The sequence below is a fragment of the Myripristis murdjan genome, chromosome 18, assembly GCF_902150065.1.
Source record: "Myripristis murdjan chromosome 18, fMyrMur1.1, whole genome shotgun sequence".
In the NCBI taxonomy this organism is placed as follows: Eukaryota; Metazoa; Chordata; class Actinopteri; order Holocentriformes; family Holocentridae; genus Myripristis; species Myripristis murdjan.
This window is the reverse complement of record NC_043997.1, coordinates 22,092,567-22,116,233: the sequence shown is the minus strand read 5'-3', so window position 1 is coordinate 22,116,233 and position 23,667 is coordinate 22,092,567. Positions and strand designations below refer to the sequence as shown.

Here is a 23,667-nt window from a genome sequence, read left to right as displayed (position 1 = left end):
TGGAAACGCAGATCTGAATAAAAATCGATTACATCTTTCAGAAAAGCTTCCTTTGTGTTTCCTTAGAAGACCTTATCCTCACATAACCTCCATCAGTTTAATAGTGCTGTATATATGCACTGTATTTAGATTTATGTCAGCCTGATGAGTAAACTGTGTGTATAATGCCTTTCACAGTAAAGAAATATTATTTTAGCATAAATGTAAATGTGATTAAAACAGTTTTTACAGCCACACTATCTATTGGGTAAATCTGTCTATGAAAAAAAAAATCATTACAGTTGTAGAGGTGTGTTACAACACCTTTCATCAGCATCACTGATCTGACGTTTAAATGTCAAATCAATTAAGGACAATTTTCTTGTTATTTTTATTTTTATTTTGTTATTTTTATTGCAAATTTTCAAGTGATTTGTTGTGCTAATTTTCTTGTAATTTCATTTCTGCAGTTTTTTCCTGATATTGTGAGTTTGAGTTTTTGTTAACTTGCTCGTAACCTTTCATCAGGTGAATTTGCACAGACTTCAATAAGTTGAAGTCGTGATTTTCGAGGGGATTTAATAAAAAAAAGGCGGTGATGCTCCTCGCTCGGTCTCCTCAGGCAGGCAGCGTGTTCCAAAGCTCAAGGGCACTGGCAAAGGGATGCTCAAATCACTTGTGTGTGTGTGTGTGTGTGTATTAGCGAGCCTGTGCATGTGTGTGTGTGTGTGTGTTTATGTGGATGGCAGCTCCATGCCCAGTTTGTGATCGTTGTGTTTGTGTTGCCACAGGTGTGCAGAGACCGCCGCTGCCAGAACGCCTCTTTTACTGAGCTGGAGACTTGCATCGCCCGCTGTCACGGCAACGGGGTAGGCGCACACGTACACACACACACACATACACACACACAAAAACACAGTCGTGCAACGGAGTCGGCTCACTCAGCTGTCGGGCATGGCTCCCTAATCTTATTGTCACACTGTGTCCTTGGGCAAAGGTAGAGCTTTTCACCGCTGTCACCTAGTCTGTTGTAAAAGGCGGGGAAATGGATGGCTGGAATACAACAGCAGCTTGAAGTGATGAACTATTTATTGGAGCAGGACAAGCTAGCCCGAGGCAGATAAGGTGGAATCGTATATAGTTTTATGAGCCAATAACTAAGCTCAGGTGCAGCGTTTGAGGCTTAAACACCTGTTACTACAAGAGAGGACCGACATCTAGATTGGGCTTTTCCACCAGCCACTTTTGAACTGACCCCTGTGATCTCTGGGCCAGACGCTGTAGCATTGTCTTAAAGTCACATTAAATGATATTACATGCATTTTTTAATATTAAAATGACCCCTGGCAATGCAAGAGTCATCACTGCACGCCTTCTTTGCACCGTACAATTTACAGGCAGCCTGTTGTTATTTCCTGGTCTGAGCTTCCTAAATTTCTGTATCTTCACCCCCTCACCTCTCCAACTCCTTTCAAAGCTCCTCTGAGATGGCACATTCCGCTGATCAACACAAATTTAAGATCAATCGTGTTGGGTCATTCAGAGCAGTTGTTTACATTGTAGCTGAAAGTCACAATCCAACAAGAGCCTTGTGAGAGTGAAATGTGTCCCTCATTTCCATGTGAAAAATGCACTTTTTCGCCTTAACTTTTGGTTTTTGCAGTTGATCTACTGGCAACCCAGAGGCAGGCCTGACCCTGTTAACAGAGTTTGAGCTCTCAATACCCTCTAGTGGTCATAAAACGCTTAGTGCAGCTTTAAAATTTCTCCTCTAGATTATCGTATTTTTTTGTTAAGAAAAAATAAGAAAAAAGAGAGAGCGAGAACTCCAGATTCACAAAACGTTTGTAATGAGCCAAATCTGCTCTTATCCAGGTGAATGATGAATCCTACTGGTTCATAAACTGGAGGCATGTGTCTGAGCATGTCTGATTAGTGTATTTAATGCCCCCTAAACACCATACAGTATATGAGGGCAGCTGTGGTGTCGTGTACAACATACTGGGAGATGCCACCAAAAAAGGCTGGAGGAAGAAAAACAACTTGAGCAGCTGATATCAAAGTTAAATGAACCTCTAAAGGAAAAGTGACTTTCCAGAGTTTTAGTGCTGGTGTTACAGGAAAGTCAACAACCGCCACAGAAGATCTATGATGCTGTGAATGTCGTGTCAGCGGAGGGACGAACAGTCACTGAAATGAAATGAAAATGGTTTGATGGCTCCATGGTGACGACTGCAGGACAGGACAGATTCTGAAGCCCCGACGCCGACAGAGACACACTTCCACTGCAGAAACACTCTGAAATTCATTTATGCGCTCAACTTTTCTTCTTCTACCTGTCCAAGTCTGTAAGCTTTTTTGCTGTTATTTCAGTGAACTCTCAAACATCCGAATTCAGTTATTCTTATTTTAATAAACCCATCCTTGTAATATTATAAAACATGAAATACACTAAAAGTGATTTAATACATTAATTAATACATTTAATGCAATTATGTTGTTCAATTGAAAATGTATGTTTCCTTGCATTGTTCAAATGATTATCTTGGTAATTATCTTGGTAAGAGTGCTCTTGACAACGCGTAAAAATTTTTCTTACTGAAGAGAAAAGAAAAAATAGAAAACACTGATGAATCCCAGAAATCAATGGGTACCAACAAAATAAGAACAAATTGGTGGATATGAACAAAAATAAGAGGAAATTTGTTTGTATGTTGCTTTCTGTATCTGGCTCACTGGTAGAGTGTATAGATATGCTGTCAATTCTGCCAGTTTTAGCTCTTCTCCTGTCTCTCAGGAAGATAAATGATATCTTAAAGCCTGCAAGACAAAGATATGATAATACCAGACTGAGTCCCCTCAGAAATTTGTCAATTTCTCCAGGACTTAATGCAGCACCAGGCAGGATTTGATTTTTAATGCAAAAACCCAGCCATCTTATCAGTCTGGATAACAAAGTGAGGCTGCGAACAGAGAGGAGCATCTCGTCCCCACTAATTGAGATGCTGCAGATTCAAGGGGTGATTCATAGGGTGAATACTCATTCACCCTTCTTGCCCAAATTAAATTCTCGTGTTATTATACCAGTGGGAAATCTAGAGTGCGGCACAAAGTGACTCCAAAACAGCAGAGAGGGAGCACTCTGTCTGGGGAAAGCCAAACTTGTAAATACTAGATCTTCTGTCTCTCTTTTCTGTTTGGACTCCATTGGCATAAAGCCAGTGTTCGGTTAGATTTGGTGAAACCTACATTACACTCATCATGTCCTTTTAAAGTGACTGTTTGCAGTAGAAATAATCGCAGGTAAGCTCAGGTGTTAGTGATGGCATAAATTAAGGTTTTGTTCTATGTCAATGTTGCCCGGTCTTTCCGGTGAGGCTGCCTGGACGGTAGCAGTGTCCGAGCACCGTTACACCTGAACGCAACAGAGCCCGCATTAATGTTATTACTTCATGTCAAAATTTGTGCTGTGAAAAGGCTCTGTGTGCTGCTTTCTGTGCTCAGCAGTCTTAGCTGTGGTGCTTGTTTCAAATCATGTATCCAGGATCGTGAGGTCTTTCTCCTTGGATATTGTGCAGAAGTTTGAGTTTCTGTACGTGGCGCTCTTCTCTATGACAGTTTAGACATGGTGGCTATTGCTGCTCAGGCTAACTACCCACATTTTCTTTTGTTTACCCTGAAATGGAGCAAATAGAGCACCAGAGGAGGAAAGACAGACCCAGCCCACACCAGCTGTTATGAACAGCGAATGTAAAAGCTGTCATGCGCTGCTTACAGCACGGCTTGTTCTGTCAGCGGGTGGGAGGCGGTGGTAAAGACAAGTTTTTAATATGAAAATGTCAGAATATTACTTTAACGCTTTTAAAACAGCTCACATTGCGATCAGAATTTGATACTAGAAATACATACAGTATGTGCAGCACAGAGAGGTGGAAAAGAAGAGTGAGAGGAACAAAAGCTTTGCATGTAATTAGCTGATTTTCCACTTCACCCAGTTGCTCAGAAACACAACTTCAAATGATTTTCTGATGAATTAAGAACATGATTAAATTACAACATGCACTCTACACTTATGCATTATTAGCTAACATTATAGCCAACATGATTTACTCCCTTTTATCCAAGTCATTGGTTTCCATTCATTCCACTAGGATATAAAAATGAACTTTCAGAGAGTTCAAACTTTCCTCACACCAGTTTTCCATCACTGGAATAAAGTCACCCACATTAGTTTTCCTAAAAGCAGCAGCACTGTTGTGTTTTGAGGACTTGAAACTGGGCCGTCTCTCCGCCAGAAAGTAGTCCCCAAGGAAACTTGTGCTTTCCACAGCCAGTTATCAGCTCTGTGGTTAATGAATGGTAATGAGTTTGTTAGCCACAGAAGCAGAACGTTATAATGTGGCTGATTCAGCTAAAGATTCATATTTGAAAGTCAATGAATTTTAAGTCTATTTGGGAATTCTTTAGCACCCTCACATGATTTGCAAAATGGTTTGCAGTGTAAAATGTGGGTAAATTGTAGTAAATGGGCAAACATTGCAAATGACTGTACTTTAAGCCGAAAAGAAAAACAGACCCATTGAACCAATATTGATAGATTTGTGATTCAGCCTCTGTGATTAGATGATCTCATGTAACTTTGGTTTGTATATATAAGATTGGCTTTACTCTATCCCACCTGGGCTTCCATCCTCTGATGGTTCGGCAACATCACATTGCTACATCAAGTGACTATTAAGCTGGTTCCATTTAACATACCACAGGCCATTTGGCCAAATAACAGATTCTATAAACAGAAGGACACTCGAGCCACCTCTTCAGCAGTGTTTATATTCAGTCAGTGACTTCCCTGGCCTTTCAAATCTTGATGTTTCTGTAAAGAGATACTCCACTGTGACATCAGTGGCAAATGAAGCCTATTCAAACCCTCTGGCTCAGTGCTTTAAGTATGATCATTCACATAGCAAGAAATTACCACAAAAAATACAAGTGATGAGTTTCTCCAAGAATTTTTTTTTCTTGTCACAGTAGAAAAGCCTCTTAAACTGCTTTTAAACTGTGTGACACTAAAACTTTCCACTGAAATTCAGCCCTAATAAAATGAATAAAAACAATTTCATCCGCTTTGGAATCAGTCAGAATTAATTTGGTTGAAGGGATTCCCGTAGTCAGCCACTGTATTGATCAATTTTACAATAAGGATGCAACCAAAGCTTTCATCTGGATCCTATCAGAAATGGATGACAATGTTTGGACCAAATCTTTTAAAAGAGACAAAGGTCAGCCATGTCTCTGTTCACTGTGTCTCAGTCCCGGCCTCTGGCCTGGTGTATTCGATTAGGATTTCAGCATTTATGAGCTGGGAGGAAAACACCAGACACAGCCTCTCCTCCTTTTAATCCTCTGGCTTTTCTCTCTTTACTTTGTTGTACTGTGCTGTTTGTCCCTCTTTTGTTGGCTCCCTCGCTGTGCAACAGCAGACAAATAATGGAAATGGCTTTGAGTCGGGATTATTCTAAAAAAGACAGTTTTGCCTCCCTCCCATCGTAGGTTCCCCCCCGTGCAGGGACTACTTTATTTTTCATTATCATTTGATTCATATTGATCCTCGGGCTTTTGGAGAGCAGTGGATGTTCATGCAAACAAACAGGAATAATGAGCAGGAGGAAGTGCTACAGAGTTCTGACAGCACCAGTTTGCATCTTTTTAAAAACTTTTACTGGGAATTTCAGCCCAAGAAGCATGACAGATCTGGTACGTCGTGGTGCCTCAGCAGGCCGGTGGCTGTGCCGTGGATTGGTGACGCCATGAGTTTGGATCCAGGCGACGCCTTCTGTCACATTGTTTCCCCTCTCCATCCCTCCTGTCCTGAATATTCTTCGTGCTGGTCTTCAAAAGAGGCACGAGGAATATTCACGACGAGGCCGCACGGGGTCGTAAACATTTGCCAGCACATACATCATTCATCCGTTTCATTTATCGAGTACTTTCTCCACATCTCAAAGCACTAAAAAAGAAATGAATGTGAAGAAAAAGAACGATAAGTATCAGAAAACAACTTGGCGCCCTTCATGTCGACCGAGTGGTAATGAAGTAAATAGGCATGTTAATCACTGATAGGATAATTACATCTCGATGTAATTGGAGCGTGGCAGCATTTTCTCCTTCATTTAGGAGTCGGGAATTACGCAAGATGTCTGGAGATATTAATCAAGTGCAAAACGCTAATCCCCAGATAAAACCTTTTTTTTTTCAAATCTAAGTCTATTAAAAACTCATAGAGGTCACTGATTTTCAAATGAGGCAAAGGACAAAGGATTTTTCTATCAGTTTAGGTCCCACCTTCACTGCAGCGAGCCAGTCGTTGCTCAGCATCCGCGAGGACCCCGAAATATCTTCTACACTCATATTTTTTTGCATTTTCATTTATCCTTCATTTTAGCAGGTAGACTCATTGAGATCAAGAACTCGAGAGACCGGAGAACAACAAAACATTCATTAAATTGACAAAGAAAATACACAATCCAATTAACTCGCTCATTCCAGCCGGCAAACATAGCAGCATAGCTCATAAAACATTCTAAAACATAACAAAGACTTTTTAAAAAAAAAAAAAAAAATGAAATGAACAAGTAGCACATTATGCAAAGCAAATGGAAAAGCTGTTGAAAATGGGAGCTATCATTGCTTCTAATTCTAATTTCAAAATGTTTTGTGGTCTTCCATTTATAAGGTCAGTATCTGAGGGTTCGTATTATTCCACAGAGAATACATCCCATTAAAACATTTACAGTACCTATCTGCAGTAAACAAGAAATTAGCACTTCTAATTTGACTCTCATACCTCCAGGCACGTACAGTATTATGAGACTCAGCAGAAAACTACATAAAAAAGTCCTTTGTGTGTGTGTGTGTATGTGGGTGAGTGTGTGTTGTTGTACTTTTATAATTGTGAGCATTAAATGTCCTCACACAGTTATTTTGGCTGAGTTTAGCACTAGTACTGGGCTTTAGTGTTAAGATTCAAATTTAAAGGAAAGGACCATACTACAGTTTTACAACAATATCCTACAATATACCCACATTTTACACTGCAACAAGCCACTCTGCTAATCATGCAAGGGCACTAAAGATTTCATAACATATAATCAAAATCCCTTGATTTTTTCATTTGAAATTTTGGTTGAAACAGTCAGCTTGTAATGTTCTGCTTCTGTGGCTAACAAAGTCATGGCCACTCATAAACCACAGAACTGATAATTGGCCAAAACAACATTTCATGCTGCTATTCGGGATACGCTATTTATGTGCACATTTAGCTTCCCACTTTAATCTTCCTGTGTCCATGCTCGTCTGCCAGTGATGTTCAGTGAATTGACTCCACTTCCCACTTCTGACAAACTGCAGTAAACAAGAGCAACCAGGATGCAGTGTTTACTCGCCCCAGTATTCTGCCTGATGTTGGCCAGCAGTCACATTCAGGTTTCTCCAAACCATGATAAGGAATTATCGGTATGACTTGTTAACGTGATGTGATGTTAAAAAAATACAACAACAATGGCCGAGCTCAGCCTTCAGAATATTAAGGCACTGGTGTGAATTTAAAAACAGTGAACGGGGACTCACCCAGTTTGTGAAAGTTTGTACATGTGCAGTTGTAAACACTCAAGGTTTCATTTTCTAAGCCTGCCACATGTCTCATGTCAAGACAAGCTATTATGAGTGGGTTTTATTTCCCTGCATTTTTAGTGGGACTCCACACACAACTGACATCCGATGTCAGTGCAACCAAAATTTGTTCCTGACAGTTAATGCAAGGCGGTGTTAATGTATGTGCCAGGTCCATTTAAAAGACAGGCCAAAGGTGACGCCAAGGAGATAAGACATGCTCTTCAAAGTGGCTAAATAACAGGTTCAGTTCCCTTCACTGATGAATCTGATTAAGTGGGCCATTTGTACAAATTTACATTCCATATTTTTGCTGTCCCATGTCAAAAACACCTTTTGGTAGTATTACTTTTCCCTCGCTTTTCACCAGCACAAAACATCCAGTGCAGCAAATAAGGTAAATAAGGACAGACGCTATTTGTCCAGTTCAAGCATGAAAAGACCACACAGACTTAATAAATCAGCCCATCAGCATCTCTTGGCTCTTTCCTGGAAAAAAACACCTCTGGTGCACAGGAAGTGACATGTTACATTTGTGGTTTGTGTGCACCAACCAGAAGAATGACTGGACTGTTAGCATGAGCAGCAACTGTCTCTGTCTGAGCGGACAAAGACAATAGTGCCTTTGAAACTCAAACTTCATCCCCAGAGAGTGCTAGGGAGTAGGGAATGAGTGTAGCCAGTGGAAGGTCCACACATGTTGAGTAACCCCAGCGTGTGTTGTGCGTAGGTGTGTAACAGTAATGGGAACTGCCACTGCAATCGAGGCTGGGCGCCGCCTTTCTGTGAGAAGCCGGGACTTGGTGGCAGCGTGGACAGTGGACCTGTCCAGTATGACAGTGAGTATTAACTGACAAACACACACACACACACTTGCTGACACAGTGTCCTGCAGTTGTACCAAGCTGTTCCTCGGCGTGCTCCCTCCCCCAGGTCAGGTGGGTCTGGTCGTGGGTCTTCTCTTTGCCTTCCTGGTGGTCCTGCCTGCGGTGCTGCTGGCCTTCTACTGCTACAGGATCAAGAGCTCCTACTACCACAAGTGGCTTTCCCAGAGAGAGAAGAACAACAAGAGCAAAAAGTACTGTGTCTATCCTGTCTGTCTGCACACCACACACTGCACAAACTTCACTGCTACAACCAGAGCAAAAGAAAACCATGTTTAGAATCATCTTTACAGAACGCTCTCTTACCTCAGTGAAGCTGCTGATGTTATTTCTCTATTTTTATATACCTAAGGGATGATTTCTGATGAAGTGGGTGGCTCTCCGCCTCCACGTTGCGCATTAAAACCCTTTAACACACATCAGAGGTATCCCATTCATACCATGGTATCATGCCAGCAATGGAAAAATAGGGAGAGTTAATACATTTATGGAGCCATATTCTCTGAACACAAAAATTTTCTGCCTGCACTGTTTTGTACAAGTCAGACTAAAAGCTGGAACACCCTAGCAACATCATGGATTTAACCAAATGGAGTAAATACAGCACATATCCATTCAAAAATGTCTTGGCTAGCTCAGTGTCAGTGTTAACCTTATGCCTGTGTTAACTGATGGAAAATAATCACAATCATTTTGAGGCAATCTGTATTTTAAAAAACAGGAACAGGGTTACCAACTAAGGGCTCAGAATCAGGATAAATCTAACATCCCACATGCAACAGTTCAGTCAGAACTCTAAGTGGGAATTATGGAGATGATGTGAAAGCTCAGAGTTTGCCATATATGACGTCACAAAAAATGGCAGAAACACAGTTAACCTTAAGCAAACCTTTTCTCTGACTGGATTTTTATTTAAAAACCTTCGGCTTGGATCTCTGCAGTCTCTATTTTATGATGGTATAGATTTATAGCAGAGTATTCTTTTAATTTGATGAATGGATGGAAGAAAAGGAGGATAGACGGAATAGAAGATGTAAGTTAGGATTTAACAGTGCAGGAAAGAAAATGAAAAAATGCATGACAGAAGAGAAAAGGGAAGAAAAGGAGGAGAGGAAACAAGTGCGGAAGGAAGCAAACAATGTAGGAAATGGTAAGGGGAAGAAATGAAGGAGTGGAGAAGGAAGGAGGAGAATGGGGAGGAAGAGAACTAGTACAGAGGGAGAGGGTGGCAGAAAGAAAAACAGCAACTGGAGGGAGGGAGGAAGACAGCGGGGAGGAAGAAAGGAAGGAAAAGGTGCAGGATGGAAGGGCGGCAGCGCTGGCAGCGGGCGGCCCAGTTCCCAGCGGGTCGATGCGTTCACTGGAACCTTCCATCTCTACATCAGCAGAAATGGCAGCATTTTCTGCTGCAGCTCACCTTCATAGGAACCAAACAAAATGCATGTCCTCATAAACCCCAGAGCTTCCTTTATGAGCGCTGCCGTATACCTCACCCAGACAGACAGCTCAGTCATAACACGCGCTGACTTAGTGCCTCTGAAAATACTCAAGTCTTACAGTGTGATTTACAGAATAGAAATGTGGCTGGCCTGAGCCCAGAGACGAGAGAATCCAGCGCTCCGGCAGCCTTTTAAAGACCCTGACCTTCCAAATGAAGATGGAGAAAAAGGCTAAATACTAGTGATATTGGGCCTGAGCGGGATTTTACCGTAACGGCAGCTAAAGGGAGACAGAGAGGAGACATCTGAAGGAATGGGTAACGATATGGAAAATTGAGCCGCTATGATGATTAAAAAGGCTCTTAACCGCACCAGCTGCAGTGCAAACCCTATTCTTTTTTTTTTTTGGTTTTGTTCCATGGCCAATAGTTTGGGTTCACTTACAGTTCAGCACCAGGATAGTGAGTGTGGCTGATTGGAAGCTTTTCCATGCTTTGATTTATGTAAGCATAGAAGTGTATACATAGTTTTTCATGTGGATGTGCCTCGTGCTCTTTCTGCTGTGCATGTGTGCCCACAAAGGGACAATCTAAGAGACATTTACACTGTTACAAGGGTAGCTACACAGGGAATCATCAACTTTAATGACAATTAACAGCATGCACTAGCATTAAAGGGACAGTTCACCCATTTTGAAAAAACGTGATATTATTTCACATCCCCCTAGTTGTTATGTAGGACAGTATTTGTCCTACCTCTTCAATTCCCTCAAAGAAGCTTTAACCCTATAAAGCCATTTGTATCATATATGATACACATTTTCAATTCCGTTTTTCATTTTTAGTTTAATCAATACTTGACCAAAATACTGTTGTATACCTTTGAACACTTCCCCTGTTCACCCTAGACCATACCATTGGCACTTCAAGTACATATCATATATCATACAACAGAAAGGTCGTGTAATAACATATTTTTTGAATTTATATATATATATATATATATATATATATATATTTTTTTTTTTTTTTTGTTATAGGACTAAATCAATGGTTCAATTTCAAAAAATTGGAATTTTCTGCCAATTCTTTCATAGTTCAGGCTTTATAGGGTTAAGATCACTTCTCAAGTGCTGCTTTCTAAAATGCAAATGCAACTACTGAGTGCACACAGACAATAGTTTTGCTCAGATTACTGTGTAAAACTGTTTTTTTTTTTTTTCCTACATCTGGAAAGGTCCAGCAACTTCTGCACCTCCTGTTTCACTCCGCCCAGTAGCCACCACAGACACAGAAGTAGATTGAAATTGTTTTCTTCATTGAACACATGTTTGCATGTTAAAATGACACTTTCACTACTAAAAGATAGCTGGCAAATAATGGTGTGGCTAGGTTCTTCTTTTCCTCTGCTTTGTTTTTACATTTTTTGGGTGAACTGTCCTTTTAAGAGAAATGACAATCAAAACTTTTCTGTGTGTGTTTTTAAAGCAACATAAAACATCTAACAGAGTGGATGTCCAAAGAGGCCAGAGAGTCTTTGCCAGAAGTGCAGTAGCATCAGTCAGGGAAAAAAATCACCTCCAAAACTCTGTGATGTAGTGAGGGGAAGAGTTTGCCAAACACAGACTGCAGCAGTGAGGAGGAACCGTGGTCGAGTCGAAGCTCACCAACAGGGATAAACAGACTCTTCTCAGGATAGTTGGTAAACACCACCAAAGTATAGCCTCAAAAATGATGGCAGAATTGAACCAGCCTCTGTGGTGCAGTGTCAACAACAACACCTGGACTGAGCCTCATGCTGCTCAGAGCTGCCAGGGTCGTTCTAGTGTATACTTTACTTTTTTGCCCAAAGAGCAGTTGAGTTTGCCTCTGTCTCCATCTGCTTCATTGTCCCCTGGACAGCTTTCCCATTTGGAGTGGGACCTTAATCAGATCTTGCTGCCATATGAAGAAAGTCAACACTCTGCTATTCCAGTGCACCAGTTCAGCTCCTGATGAGAGCAGGGAAATGAGGCTGTTGTGTGCCAGTGAGGGTACTGCTTGGCCTGACACATAATGCCATAAAATATCCCACTAAATAATAAAACATGGCTGCAGGATATCCAGACATTTGATAAAATTTTCAAATTGAAACCCTTTATAATAATGTTCCTTAGCAAATGATTTATAAGCTATTCATAAATATTTGAGTATCATTCCTACATTTATAAAGTGGTTATAAACATGTTTAGAATTACATGCAACTGTTTACAAATAAAGCAGGTAATAAGACAGTAATCAAGTAAAATAAAAATAAATACTTAAGTACCTTTTCTTAAATATTTAGAAGTACTTTACATTTATAAATGAAGTAATTATGATATGTAGACATGTATTTATTTCATAAACATATTTGTAACTAGTTTACAAACATTTATGAGTGTAGGAATGATAATCTTTTATGTATTAATTCCTTGTTAAGTAACATTATTATAGTGTTACCAAAAAATATACATACATGAATGTCTTAAATCCATTTTTAGAGGTCTTATTTTTTCCACTGTTTCTTTGTCATCCTTAAATGAACACACAGCAGTGGTAATAGTACAGTTTGCATTATATCTGCTTAACTAAACACAGCTGGACCTTAGCAATTCATTTCCTGGAGTCTGTTTTCTTATTCATTAATAGTTTCACTAATTACATTGCTTGCGTTCACTCAGACTTTTGCTGTTTTAGTGTTAGACTTGCTTTCTTTATTTTGGGCTTTACGTTGGTCTTTTATTGAATTCTATGTCTTAACAAGTGTTAAATTTAGTTTCTGAAGGCCATAGACACTCTGCATTGCAGCACTGTTAATGAAATAAATTCCTCGGCAGACTGGTGTTGGAATAATTGAGAAAAGTTACAGGCCCTTATAATGTAATCATTTTCAGTTAATATAATAATGCATTACAATATTAAGGGGAAAAATGATTAGAGTACCAGATTTTTATTACATTTAGACTCGCATAGAGGGACATTGTACCTCAAGATATTACATTATCTGACAGTTATTTTATTATTAGTTGCAACAGCGTGCATTGCTGGTGTATGTTACCTTAAGGCATAGTACACACAAGAGGTGTGTGTGTGTGTTTGTGGGAGGTGTGTGCAACACAAATGCCCTTTAAAGAGCTGCTGAGGGAGTTGTCCAGTCAGTTCATCTTGACAGGCTTGTCAGAAAGCATCTCCCCAGACACTCAGTTGAAACGTTTGCTTTATCCTTCACCTCCTCGTCTCCCTCTCACATCATGTTGGATGAGAAACTTCATGTTGACTCTTTTCTGTTTCTCCCCCCACCTGGGGCCCTAAAATCAATGCAAGATTGAGGAGACTGATGAAGCAGGACAGCTTTCAGCTGTCAGACTCTGCTTTATTTTCTGTGTCCTGTTTGTCTGTTCAGGATGGAGGGATCTGCAGAGAAAGAGAAGAACGGCCATCTGAATCCTGCTTTTCACCTGAAGGTGGTCGGACCAATCAACAAAGCTGGCAGCCACAAGGGGGTGAGTGATGTGTGTATGCTTGTGTGTAAGGGAGGGAGGTTGAGTTGAAGGATAAAAAGGCTGAGCCAGGGGAAGGGAGGTAGGAACAGATGGAAGGAGGAGAGGGAGTGAGGGGGTAGGAGAGGAGCAGAAAGGAAGAAGAGAAAGTAGAAAGGGGAAAAGGAGAGAGGAAAAAGGCAGAAAAGAAGAGCAGGAGAAAGGAAGACTCAAAGGAAGGAAGACATGAAGGTGGACAGAAGGCATGAAGAATCATGGTCCTTCTACTTAACAACTGTGTTTTATATTTTAATGGTCTTCAGCTTCCTCACACCAGCAAAGAGGTTCTGCCTCTCAGACCGGGTCCGGCACCCAACAGCACCCAGCCGGTCAACATTGTGCGCCCACTGAGGCCTGCTCCATCACCCCAGGGTGCGCGGCAGGACCCCAAGGTGGCTCGCCCACCGCTGCCAGCCAGCAAACCCCCAGCCGCCCCACCCAAATCCCCTCAGACCCCACAGAGACTCACCCCGCCCAAGAAACCCCTGCCTCTCAACCCGACACGCTCTCCACTGGTAAGGTTTTACTCATTCCCAAATTTGTTCCATTGTCACCAAAACGTCAAGCTTCAGGCATTATTATGGAGCAGAGAATCTAAAAGTGAAAGCACCGTGTCCAAGGTCAGCGCTAATCCAAAAACCTCGGATCACTATTCAGTCAATAATACATGAAAGATAAATATGAGCCTTAGGATTAAACAGAAACTAATACCTATCTCCTCTCACATAAAAATATCCCTTTTTCATATAAAAGCAGTGATGAGTACAGTGGACAATCTGCAGGTCTAAAACTAAGAGCTCAATAGAAGACAGCATCTAAGGCAGAGGCTTTTTCATGTTCTTGACCCCCTAGATTACTTTTGTTAAGTCACAGCCCCCTACTTGAAGTGATTTTGTCCTACAGACCCTGATATGAAAAGATATTTTGGTTTGTGTTAGGTTTTACATTGTTTAGCTGTCATATGTGAACACTGACAAGTACATTCAAAGTGGTAAGATTGAAACCTAATGGCAAAATAAACACTATTACATTAAACATGCAAAACCACTGGTGAGGGCCTTTAAATTATAGTGAAATTAAACTACTCCTCATTTTACTGAGGACCACTGGAAGCACCCAAAAGACCCCTTGGAGTCCCTGGACCCCACTTGGAAAACCACTGATCTAAAGGATTCAGAGTGGGGGTCACTGAATGTCCATAGATTCCAGAAAACACACACTAGAGAGAAAAGCAGAGAAAGGTGGTGTCAGCTGCCTTTTGTCTGCAGAACCTGGACAAAGAGGCTTTGTTTCTGCACATAAAACTAAGCTTGAGAGTAAAATTCAATGGTCCTCAAAGCTGAATAATTATATTGAGACTGCGTTGTCACCATTTAGACTGCTGTACTTACAATATTATTGTTCTGGCTTCAGCCAAATGCCTTAAATGTAAATGTAATGGAAAGCTGTTGCTAAATGCATTAAAATTATAGCTCCAAACTCAGTGTGCCAGGATACTTTTCTGATTTGTTGCAGATGTTTTCTGTTGGAGAGCAGAGAAAAAATAATAAATGAAAGGGCCATATGTTTTCTTATCTGATTGCTTTGGTATTGATTTCCCCTTCAAAAATACTCTCATCTCTGTTTCTCTGTGAAGTGTAAAATGCCTCCAAATTGGATCAAGTTTTGAATGTTGCAGTGCTTTTTCTTGTTTATGTCAAATATACTTCATGTTAGATTAGTTTGTGATTCTGGTCTCAGAGCCGTGCTTTACTGATAATTTTTTTAATTCAATACCTGAGTGTGAAGTCGGACAGAAGTTCCCATTACCAGCGAGCTGAACTCATTCAGGAGACAACCTGGATCCATTCCAGACTGACATTACAGAGACGGGGATGGAGTTTTCCTCCCCGCTGTGCTGGGGAGCTAGTGTTGCACTGCATCTTGGCTTTGATCCTGCTTTGTAAGATGTCCTCTTTGCCCTTTTTGATAACCCTTCCCTGTGTTTTTCTTCTTCCTTTAGTTTTTTCCCCCACTCTTGCTTTTCCTCTCCTTTCTCTTTGACCATTTACATTTTAGGCATTCAGTAGAGTCGTTCACAACTAGGACATCAGTATAACAGGCTTCAGTTGCTACATGACCAAAAATCACAGGCAACTATGCAAAGGTCAAGGGCCTTAATGGACTTGTGCTATGACTATGACAATAGAGGGATCATGCACTATGAAAGCAAATCTTGTGTGTTCTTATCTATACAGAAAAATGTCTTGATTGATGGCAAGACATCAAGCACTGAGCCCATCTAAAATTGTAAAATTATTCTATTATGTTCTACAGAATTTCTGAAGATTTTCAGTCATCCAGGTCATAGTTTATCAAGAAGTAGTAAGTCAGAAGCAACTGGACACACTTCTTGTTTGTCTTCGACACTCATTCAAGAGGCTTCATCAGTCTAATGACTGGTGAGCAGTCCCAGGAATTCAAACTTTTGAGGGTCATTCACACCTTGCTGTCACATGTGAGTCCTTAAGGTCACCTGGTGGCCTTACATCTGAGAGTTGCCAGAGTCACATGAATGATGAGGTTAATGGGTGTGGAACTATCTGGGAAGTGCCAGGATGACATTTTGAAAGCCATGTCCACACTGAACTGGGTAAATCCAAAAGCACTGTTTTGGCCTTCCATCCACACTGCACTGCACCTGCATTTTCACGCTATTTTTTCATTTTCTAAAAGCCCATTGTTTTCAGAAAGCTCTGTTCCCCCATGCACATGGCAAAGCCAGGTTGACATTTTCAGATTGACACACCATGAAGACTTATAGTCAGCAAGTCATCCATAGAAGAACAGCATAGAAAAGAGACAGAAGTTAAGTCAGCGGTTTTAAAAATGAGGTTCAGGGACCCCCAGAGTTCCTTGAGGGGTTTCCAGTGGGTCCTTAGTGAAATGATAAGTTTAATTTCACTGTAATTTACTAGAAATTGTTAGAATGCAGAAAATGTACCAGGGGTCATTTTAACTTTTTCGTCTTTCTGGTTCAGTCTCACCGTGATTTGTCATAGTATTACATCTAAACAATTTCTCTCAAAACAAAAAAGGCAGTGTGAAAATTTGCAAAAAATTACTGGTAACGCTAGTAAAGAAGTAATTTACCAGAAAATTAGATGAAAACATTTTTGAAAGAAAAATAAACAGAAAGTTAGCAAAAAATAAAATAACTTTAAAAATGAAAATTAGCAAAAAATACAAGAGATCAATATTTCTAATTATTAAAATTCTGTATTTAAACACAATATCAGTGATGCTAGACTGATGTCCGGTTTTTTGTTTAAATACTTGTGAAAGGCAAGTGGCGCCTTTTACAAGCATTTAATAAATTATTAACACTATCTAAAATATCTCTTGATATAAAGGTCCCTATGAGGTAAAATCACTTAATATGGGGGTCCGCAGCCAGAACATGAAGGAGTTTGAGAACCACTGAGTTTGGTGACTCAAGAAGGGAAGCCATTCAGAACAATCTTAAAAACATGAGCTGATGGGAAAAGATGGGAAGTGAGTCTGCTGTAAAGTTGCATCTTCATGTCCAATAAGCGGATCATTGTGTGTCTTGTGACTGTTTAGTTGGTGTCAGAGCTGCAGCCCAGACCCTCGCCCTTCCCTCCTCAGAGGCCGCTGCCGCTCAGCCCGGCCAGGACAGCCCTGCCCACGGTGAGCCCGGCCCGGACCCCGGCCTCCAAGCCCTCCCCAGGCCTGCTGGTCATGATGCCTCCGGCTGTCGGACCCAAGCCTGTGGGCAAAGTCTCAGCTGTCCCCCCTCTCAGAGCACTCAGGTGAGCCAGCATGTCGGGACATGAGCAGCAACACAGTGAACTGTGACATCCTCAAGTGGGATTCTTCTGACTGTCCTATTCTAGAGTCCCTCAAGACCAAAACCTCGATCAGATAGGACTCTTATTTTTCTTCTGCTCAGCACAAAGTATAATTATGAGCGCTGCCAGCTGGTGCTTCTCTTCAGTGTTTGCAGTATTTGTGGCATTGTTCCCGATTCATTGTTTCGATTCATTCATTGTGGTGAAAGTGGCTTGGGGGAACTGAGCTGTTGCCATACTGATGCAGTGAAAATCTGCAAAAATCCAGAGGTGCATGGTGCTTAGACCCCTCACCGAGCCTTCATGCACAGTGCACATGCTGCATTATGTAGTGTCGTCGTTGATGCTGCGTTTGATTGGACAGACCACAAGAAACATGAATTTGCTTTAGGCAAGTGTCCCATTTTGGAAAAAATGACATAAATTCATGCACCCCTTAGCCCACCCTCCCCCCACCTCCTGGATAGTGGCTGGATAACCACCTTAATCCACCCAAAGAAGGCTAAACATCACTTTACATGTGTCACTTGCTAAAACAGCAGATGCACATACAATTACTGAGTGCATACAGATGATAGTTTTGCTCAAATTAGGTGTAGGCGGACAGCCTGTTTCATGTTATCTAAGCGACTGAGATCAGTCTGTTAAGGCTGAATCTGTAAGCCCTTACACGCCAGATAACCCGTGCACACCATCATTCCCGACCGAGCCTCTGATCAGGATTTGCCCTCCGATCGTCAGGATGGCAGAATCTTGCATGAACGGCCTCGGTGGTTGCGTAGTATGTGGCCAACCTGCAAGTGATAAAAGTTCCCCTCTGACTCTGCCTTAGTCTTGCCTTAAGACTGAGATTTTAGGAGATTTTACCGTCGGGGTTTCTAGACTGTGGATCAGCCTGCCTGAGGGAATTTGGCAACAGTTCACTATCACTTAAATCACCTCTTAAGGGTTAGAATTTTCATTTATTGTGCATACTTTTTAAATGTAACTATTTTTGTATTTATTTCATATTTTTTGTGATTTTTTTTCCCAGTTTCATTTTGAATGGATTTCCTGACTCGCATTTTACTGTTTTTGCTTATTTGTCTTTATGTGAAGTACTTTCAGTAGCCTAAAAAGTTTCTTCTTTTATTATTATATGTCTGTAGACATATGTTTACATGTGCACACACACTCACACACTGCAGTGGACTGCAGTATTGTAGAGGGTGAGGACATTGTTGCCTGAACACACCCAAGGCCACTGCCACTCAGTGCAGAATGGTATGGTACACTGTGAGTCTAAACGTCATCATGTTGTTGTTTCAATGCCGACATCATTACTCTCCACTGTTCCTGACCACTGTGACTTCAAATCGACCTTAGAGGGAATGTTACATTTCTTGATAATATCTAAAATAGCTGTAATGAGAAAAACCTCATAAAGCAGCCATTGTTTATTGTTTTGTTTTTGTTTTTTCACTAGCTTGAATTTTGCCTTTTATGATGTGCCTATAAAACTGCTGGGGCTCTGTATCTCTGAGAAATACTGCGTCCCGATTTTTCTATCTCTGCATCTTTTTGTCCTCAGCCAACAAAACTGTTGTCTCCATGCAGTTCTTGTGGACAGCTCAGCCTCAGGAAGCTCAGACCCAGGCAGATAAGCGCTCCAAGTTTCTGAGCTGTGTATTTCGTTGCCAAACACAAATAGCTTGCAACGACCCAAATGTTGCATTAGAGTGCGGTTAACCCTTTGAAAACCATATTTGGCCAATTTTCTTGTAATTTTTGGGGTAATTTTTATGGTAAGGTGGTAAGTTTTACAGTGCAGTTTTACAATGTGTGTGCCCATTTTTGGTCCTATTTTGCTAAGTTGTTCATTCCCTTTTCCCCCATGTTTTGGAAGGAAATCAAGTGAATGTGCTTAGGTTTCAAAGGGTTAAATGCTTGTGAAAGGCAAATGAACTCAGCCAAACACAAGAAATCTGACAGGCTTCCCTGTGTGGCTGTGATCAGTTACAGAATAAACATGTGATCAAACAAACTCCACTGTGCCCTCCATACCACGGGCAGAATTTGTCCAATTTCAGCAAGTTAGTATATCGGTCTAATCCTTCTCTAGAGTCTTTATTTATGTTTTTTTTTTCTTCTTGTCCTTCTCCTTCTCCCAGACCGGTCCCAGGAGCCAAACCAAACACAGCCTCGTCTCCGTTGCGAAAATGACCTTGTGGCTGACAGCCTATTTGCACTAAAGAGACCTTGGTGGGGAAGGCTGGTACAACAACAGAGCTGTCCCGCGCACCGGAGGGGGGCACAGGGACCCAGTTGAAACCAGAGACACCACAGAGCAAGCGGGGACTCACAACAATTCAGGCTTAAAATGAAAACCTTCCCTCTGCCCCCTATCAACCTTGACCGCCGTCCCCCGACCTCCCCCTAATCCCCCCACCACCTCCCCTACCCCGACCCCCACCCCTACCCCCCCAACCCCTCAGCGCGCTACCATTAACCACGATGACGCGGTTTTGCACGGAGGCCTTGCAGACTGAGACAAGTGTTATCGCTGGGGGGACGGTCACATTTGCCAAATCTTTTTTTAAACTTTTTTTATGTTGGTTTTTTTAATCTTTATTTTTTTGTCAATCTGTTTACGCTCTGTGTATTAAAAAAAAAAGTAAAGCGCTAGCATTTTGTAATGATTGTTGTTTCGTTTACAGGTTTGTTTTACGTCCCGTTCTATGATTTGTGTTCCGTGCCAAAGAGGTCTCTTAATGCTGTACCTGGGGTGTGGCCTGAGCGCCTCGAACATACTTTTAAATTTATCACACAGGGTTTTTTTTGTTTTTTTAAGTTTTTTAAGTTATTGCAATACTTAAGGAATGTCTAAAATGGAAAATGTTGGGTACAGTAGGCAGAACAATCACACAGCAGCTCCTTTGCGACAGTGTTTACATGGAGGAGGCGATGGACGTGGAGGCTGGCAGGACACACCCCCGGTCGCTCATGTTGATTTGAATGTCTTTTGCTGTGTGTTATGACTTTTGAATTGTTACATAAAAGATTTTTACAAAACTGACACCAGCTCTCTTTCTTACTTCACTCTTATGCACAACATGCAGTGCCTTCCCCAGACATCTGGGGGCCCTTAGGCAAAAAATCTTTCAGGGGCCCATGTGTTTTTCTATGAACAGATCAATGGTGGTCCAAAATATGAAAAACCTGCGGGGTTTTATTTCACCTTATGAACAAAACTCACTTTTGTTCGTTTTTATCTATCATATGTTGGGGGATTTTTTTGTGTGCAATTTGGTAATTTTGTGGTAATCTTGGTTTTGTTTTTACATTTTTTGACGTAATATTATGGTAATTTGTATTATAATCTAATATAAAATATCTCATCAGAATATTTTTTAAGTATAGTTTTATGGCGGTTAATTCTTGAGTAATTGTCTGGCAAACTGTTTTGCTAATTTTCTAATAATTTTCCTGTAATTTCTTACTTCTTTCTACAAATTTTCTTGTAACTTTTTTACCAATTTCTTGCTATTTTTTGGGATCTTTTTCTGCTAATTTCCTCATCCCTTTTTTCCCCCATTTTTTTTGAAAGGTTTCAAAAGGTTAAATGCTTGTGAAAGCATAATTGAGCTGATGTTTAAATATATAATTTCAGTTTCAATTTCTGTTTTGTTTTGTTTTGATATACTGGTAATTTTCTTGTAATTTTTAAAAACGTTTTTTTTTTTTTACTAATATTCCAGTAATTTCTTTGCTAATTTGCAGATCATTCATCATAATTTCCCATGTTTTTTAAAGAAGTAAAGTGAATTTTCTCAGGTTCCAAAGGGTTAATTCAACTTTCCAAAAAAAAAAAAAAAAAAAAGATTCTTGGTTTTTGGGGCCCTGTACTGAGGAAGGCGGGGCCCCAGGCACTGTGCCTGATCTGCCTAGTGGCCCCGACAGCTCCGACAACATGAAATGGAAATTTTGACGGGATTCAGTTGACGTCCTATCTAAAGGTTTTCACATGAGACTCAAAGGGCAGAAGAGCTCTTCCTTTTTCATGGAGTTCAAAAGGGAAGCGCACAGTGAATATGAATGAGTCAGTGAGTCAGATTATGCCTCTACTTGTAAAAACAAATCTGTCAAGCAATCTCAAGGCCAAAGTCTTTCCAAAAGGGCACAAGTTAATCGCTCTTTAGATTTAAAAACAAAAGCTTTTTGTTGTATTCTTTCACGGCTTCTCAAAATGCACTGAAACTGTGCTGTGGAAAAAACTCAAGTCTTCCAGAATATCACGTTGTTTTGTGCCAGTTGCTATGGGGTTGAGCTGCCAAGGTTCTTTGACAAGGTTTTTTTTTTTTTTTTACATTTTTCTGTTTGGGACTAAACACAACAATGACCTCCTAGCAGCTTCATTACAGCAATACAAATGTCTCTTGTGAGAGTTTTGAGGCCACAGCATATTTTTTGCAAACCTCCCAACTCTGACTTCCTCAGTCCAGGTGGAGGAGAAGTCAAAGAGCTTTAAATCCCTCAGCAGTGATGCTGTTTACAGTCTTGTGCATTCACTGGCACCAAAGGTGGTTGCATTATGGGTGCATACTAATATTCTAAAAATAATGAGGCACTTTATTGCTCCTTCTCTTGCCCTCCTTCACAGGTAAGTCAGAGTCTTGTTCAAGGACACTTCAGCAGGTTGGAGGTTCAAACCTGCGTCTTCTGTGGAATTCCGCTGCATAGAATTTATGAGGATATGAGATGAAGCCTGCTTCTATTGACAAAAGCAAAGATAATTAGCTCCATGAAGACTCACTGCCTGAAAAATACTACCTTCCAGTGCAGGCTGACTTGCTGCCAGGTTTCCTCTGTAAACCAACAAACCTACAAAGAGAGACTGTTGTCCTTATCCCATGGTGGTCTCATGACAGCAGTAGGGTGATGAACCAGTTCTGCACTGTGCGAGGAGCGCTATCTTCTCCCTCAGCATAGCCCCGCTCGACTCTCACCCGCTCCCTAATGGATTCCAGTCTGCTGGAAGTGAGATATCCGTGCGAGGCGGCTCGCTTGCCCCTGGAGACTAATGCATTTGGAGAGTCCGCGGTTCGAGTGGTGCGCTATCAGACAGGACAGCGAGGAGGAATGGCCTCGTGGGGAGATATATCGATGTAGACGTTTTCCCGGCCCATTACCGGGGCGCCGGGCACCCAAACAAACCCGTGGGGTGGATTGTGAGCGCCAGACGGTAGACGTGATCTAAATGAAAAGAGCTGACTTTTTCCAGGGACACCATCTATAAATCAAGCTCTGGGCCGCCTGAGGCCCGACGCAGGTGTATAAATACGTTAATGTCTTTCCTCAGGCTTTCCCTCAGTTGCCTGATCCGCACAAAGAAATTGAGGGTTTGTAGGAAAAAAAAAAAAAAATCAGATTTTTTTCACTGCCTGTTAAGCCAGGTGTCGACTTATTTGGCACTTGGTCTACTGGTCTATTTGCAAGGAGCGTATACAGAAGGACAGGACTATATGTCACAGCGACAACACCCCAAATTTGCACTGGTGCCAGACTGTGGTGCCACTAATGCTGAAGTGAATGGGACAGGTGTGGAAAATCCCTCTATAAACCACTACACCTCTGCTGGTTGAGCTGACAGAGGCTCATCTATATAACAACTGGGGTTTTTTCTCCAGTGTGCGTATTAGCTGTTCCTGTTCCAGGTCCAGCACCATCAGGAGTTTGTCCAGCATGAAGCCCAGCTCTAGCCCCATGCAAGTTTCAAATGTACACTCCCATAGATTAAATATGAGCTAGTTAGCCACAGAGTAATGACTCATAATCCCAACAGCTGACTGGGGCACAAACCTGGTCAATAAAATATAATTCGGGGGGCAAACCCATTCAGAACAGAGACAACCACAGCATGTTCCACACTCAGCACCAACTGGGGCTCAAGCACTGCTCAGTGATGATGTATCTCTTCCTTCTTTACACACTCCTTGTCCATTCGACCAGTAGACCAAGGCCACCAGGTTCCCCATGACTGTGACATCATCGCGTGTTCAAGTGAGGTAAATTTGCTGCATGTTTGTAGTTAGACGTATGTGGGATTAGGGCCGCACTGCCACAATGTTTTAAATCCTAATATGGAGTGTACACCTGCAAGAATCCTCTGACACCAGGTACCAGTCTGATCCCTTACTGGTTTGGTGTGGGGTCACTGGACAAGTTAGACAAATACAGGCATCTTTGAGACAAACTTTGAGACAAAATCAAGACAGTTTGCTTTTATTTCTGGTAGGATACCCAGCTAT

General features: G+C 41.4%; 1 protein-coding gene and 1 long non-coding RNA gene across 2 annotated transcripts in view; one reads left to right on the top strand and one right to left on the bottom strand.

Annotated features, from left to right (window-relative positions):
• The window catches only part of adam19a (ADAM metallopeptidase domain 19a), a 168,145-nt gene extending 148,112 nt beyond the window's left edge, over positions 1 to 20,033 (top strand). Inside the window, exons 17-23 of the mRNA XM_030075869.1 lie at positions 771 to 848; positions 8,378 to 8,486; positions 8,581 to 8,725; positions 13,394 to 13,493; positions 13,793 to 14,044; positions 17,133 to 17,341; positions 19,531 to 20,033. Coding sequence (XP_029931729.1) covers positions 771 to 848; positions 8,378 to 8,486; positions 8,581 to 8,725; positions 13,394 to 13,493; positions 13,793 to 14,044; positions 17,133 to 17,341; positions 19,531 to 19,582 — 945 coding nt within the window. The 3' untranslated portion in view covers positions 19,583 to 20,033. The remainder of the gene's footprint in view (positions 1 to 770; positions 849 to 8,377; positions 8,487 to 8,580; positions 8,726 to 13,393; positions 13,494 to 13,792; positions 14,045 to 17,132; positions 17,342 to 19,530) is intronic.
• LOC115376348 (uncharacterized) overlaps positions 12,743 to 23,667 on the bottom strand; it is a 19,178-nt gene continuing 8,253 nt past the window's right edge. Inside the window, exon 3 of the long non-coding RNA XR_003929793.1 lies at positions 12,743 to 13,404. This is a non-coding gene — a long non-coding RNA (uncharacterized LOC115376348). The remainder of the gene's footprint in view (positions 13,405 to 23,667) is intronic.